We start from the raw sequence: 3,329 nt of genomic DNA, 5'->3' as shown, positions 1-3,329 counted from the left end.
ATACATTGGAAGGCTGATGACACTGAATTTATTAGTGTCAAGGGGCCTCTAATAGAGAGATGCTTGCCTTTCAAGCTGCCTAGCCGATTCTCGAATCGCTCCTCCACATTTCTCTAGTTTGAATTCCTTAATTTCTTGTAGTGAACTAGGATATCCAAATAGTTGACTGGGAATTCACCAGCTTTGCAGCTAAAAATCTCCTTATATTGGCCCGATCCCCTCTTGGGCATTACCAAAGCAAAACAACTCGCTTTTATGAAAGCTAATTTTGAGACCTGACACTTGCTCAAATGCACAAAGCAAAAGTTTCATGTTACGAGCTTGTTCCAGATCATGTTCCATAAAAAGAATCGTGTCATCTGCATACTAAAGGATAGATAGTCCACCCTCTACCAGTTGTGGTACTAGTCCTCTGATTTGTTCATCATCTTTGGCTCTCTTTATGATGACTGGACGATATGGTATATTTATTTGAGGAATTTTATTGTGGGTGGAAAAATAAGGACTGATGATGAGGAGAGATTGAGTGGCCAGAATAGAGGCACCAAAAGAAAAGTTCTGGGAGGTACCAAATGCATGCTAAATTGGTGGGATTAGTAGTTTAGTACCATCATTTTCTATATTTCTTATTATTTAACTAAGGATAAATTAGTAAATTCATAATACAAGGATAATAATAACTTGAGTAGCCTAGGTTCCATTCGTTCATCCCCACAGGCAGCGTGGTCATCAGGACGCCGGCGCCTGGTGACAGGATCCGCCTCCACTGGTTGGCTACCATGCATGGCTCGCGAGTCCCTTGGAGATGCATGGAGACACATGGTGGTGGCGTCTGAGTTCAATTCCTTGCCGGTGGCGCTCCGGTATGATGTGGTGCGCGGCTCTGGCGCCGACATGGGCATTGCATATGTCAAGGTGACCGACTTGTCTTTGAACGAGGTGACCGATTGAGTCGGCGTGGGAGGGAAAAGACTCAGCAGTGAGAACCATGGCGGTGGGGCGCGAGTGCAGGACGATGGTGATGGGGGCGGGGGCAAGCAGGCGACGGGGAGCGTCACGAAACACTGGTGAGGCCATCACCCCTGAGGGGTCTGAAGGGGGTTGTTGATATGAACCATTACCTTATTACCCTTATGGTATATTTTTGTAATTTCCATATAAAAATGTGTTCAAAATAAAAAGCATAAGTATATAGCCAAAGTTCTCGTAGTTATCTTCCTATGACACAAAGGCTCTAATTAAGTTGGCCCATCTTGATTTGGCTAGGAAGGAATTCCGATGCTTGAAAAGGAAGGATCTCATCATGACAATGGCCAAGAACATACATGCCGGAGCAATCCCCTTCGGCTGCCACGTGGTTGCGATCCACCAAGATCCTCGTACCCATGGAGCCATTCTTACTACAGTCGATGGTTGCACTATCAGGGCCAAGGTGTACTTATCGAATTCAAGAGTGCAATTTACAAATATACCTCTCTTTTTGTTTATTTAATTTCTCTGTCTGAAACTCGGTGTTTTGATCGATCTCGACGTGCAGGTTGTGATTAGATGTGATGGCGGAAACTCGGTGGCAGCCAAGTACCTAGGACTGTATGCGCCTAAAACAAAGCCTGGCATGGCTCTTCATGGTTTCACTAGGTATTCGCATGGGCGTCCATTTGGGACCGAGTTTTTGCGATTAAGCAGAGAGGAGTTCTTTGTCGGTATAGTGCCGGTAACTCAGAATCTAGTTTATTTCTACCTAGTCAGGCCTATTCCTCCAACAGGTATATATGTTTATGATTTATGGAACTAGTACAATACAAACTGCTAGCTGAATCTAAGCGCTTACTACAATGATGCCATCCAGGAATTATCACTAAAGATGTGAGGGCCACGAAGGATTCCATGCTAGAGAAGCTACGAGCTCTGGATTGCCCTTCTGAGATCATCGAGATGGTGCGGAACTCCGATCCGGAGTCCCTGAACGTCGTGAACAGCATCAGGTACCGGCCTCCATGGCAGGTCGCGTTCGGCACCTTCCACAAGGGCGTCGTGACGGTCGCTGGGGATGCGATGCACGCGTCCATCGGCCAGGGCGGCTCATTGGCGCTCGAGGACGCCGTCGTGCTCGCCCGGTCGCTATCACGAGCCGCCAGCGGCGGCTACAGTGTTGCGATTCAGGAGTGCGTCCGAGAGAGGAGGCCGAGGGTGGCATTGCTGTCTCTGGAGAGCTTTGTCACGGGGACGCTACTGAGCGCCAAGTCGCTGGTGACGCAGCTTGCCTGCGTGGCTGTTCTGGCACTACTGGGCACCAGGTCGCTTAGGCCCTCCACAGCGTAGGGGGCTTGAGTGATGCTTATTTTGGAGAGAGAAAAACTGGGATCCGCTCTTCCCATTGCAGCAATCGATTCCAACTTGTAGTGGTGCCAGAAAAACAAAGAGCGGAGCAAGAACTTGCGTCGCTCCCAGCTGATGCCCAGTGAATATAAAACGATTTCATTTCGTACTTTTGTGCTCACGCAGTGCCCAGCCGAGTACCAGTTGCATGGCTACTGGCTTCTGAGTAATTTTTTTATCTATCATGCGGGTCCCACCATCGGTGATGCTAGCTGTTGTCTACATTGTAACACTCGAGGAGCGTTCCTGGTTTTGGTTGTGGGCCCCTTTTTTTTGCTGGCTCTACTTCCACATTGTGGAGGGCCTTAGGCATGCGAACTATGACTGCGGCCGCCTCTAGCACTCGAGAATATGCATTTCCTTCTAGGTCGTGGCATATTGGCATCCATCAGTTGTCACGTGGATATATCGAAAGAATTTGTGAGCCAAACAGGAAAGTATGCGACAATAATTGTCATTGCTTCATCCGGTTGGGATGAACTGTGCATCTAGTTTTTTTTCTTTTTATTTTTGACTTTGCATGTTCACCGCTACCTTGGGTTGGTTGGATTGCAGGAAACCTTTAAATCTTGGCATGTTTTCCTTCCATGGACAAAGTAGTGCCTGCCTCTTTTTCTAGCCGTTGCTTGATTGATTGCGAGATCAGCTTGTACACTACACTTGCCGTTGCTTGCTTGCCTCTTTCTAGCCGTTGCTGCATATGCTCAAGGCAAGTAGTTCTGCACAATACAAATACATGCTCATTCTTCGGACCTTACATGCACAATACAAATACACATCATCCATCCATGTGCTAGCAACCATATTTTCTGATAGCTGGTGCTTTTCTTTCTATGGACCCAAACTATTGCCGATGATCACAAAAATGAAGATAACTTCATTTTCCTTGTCCACCCAACATTGAAAGAAGGCAGCTCATCTCAATCACCCGAAAAGAAAGCAATACACAA

The 3,329-nt window shown here is 47.1% G+C and overlaps 1 protein-coding gene across 1 annotated transcript; it reads left to right on the top strand.

Annotated features, from left to right (window-relative positions):
* The first annotated feature begins 819 nt into the window (after nt 1-819).
* Nucleotides 820-2,719, top strand: LOC136470097 (monooxygenase 1-like). The gene is made up of 5 exons (XM_066468055.1): nt 820-939; nt 1,232-1,432; nt 1,538-1,766; nt 1,850-2,306; nt 2,689-2,719. Exons 1-5 carry the CDS (start codon nt 820-822, stop codon nt 2,717-2,719), a joined length of 1,038 nt encoding a protein of 345 aa, XP_066324152.1.
* Nucleotides 2,720-3,329: the final 610 nt, after the last annotated feature.

The sequence above is a fragment of the Miscanthus floridulus genome, chromosome 8, assembly GCF_019320115.1.
Source record: "Miscanthus floridulus cultivar M001 chromosome 8, ASM1932011v1, whole genome shotgun sequence".
Taxonomy (NCBI): Eukaryota; Viridiplantae; Streptophyta; class Magnoliopsida; order Poales; family Poaceae; genus Miscanthus; species Miscanthus floridulus.
Note: the sequence above shows the minus strand (reverse complement) of the source record. Positions and strands in the feature narration are given on the sequence as shown.

Coding starts and splice junctions, on each gene's coding strand:
- LOC136470097 (XM_066468055.1), top strand. CDS start 820: ATGGTGGTGGCGTCTGAGTTCAATTCCTTGCCGGTGGCGCTCCGGTAT. Junction 1,433..1,537: donor GTTGCACTATCAGGGCCAAG/GTGTACTTATCG, acceptor CTCGACGTGCAG/GTTGTGATTAGATGTGATGG. Junction 2,307..2,688: donor CTGGGCACCAGGTCGCTTAG/GCCCTCCACAGC, acceptor GGAGGGCCTTAG/GCATGCGAACTATGACTGCG.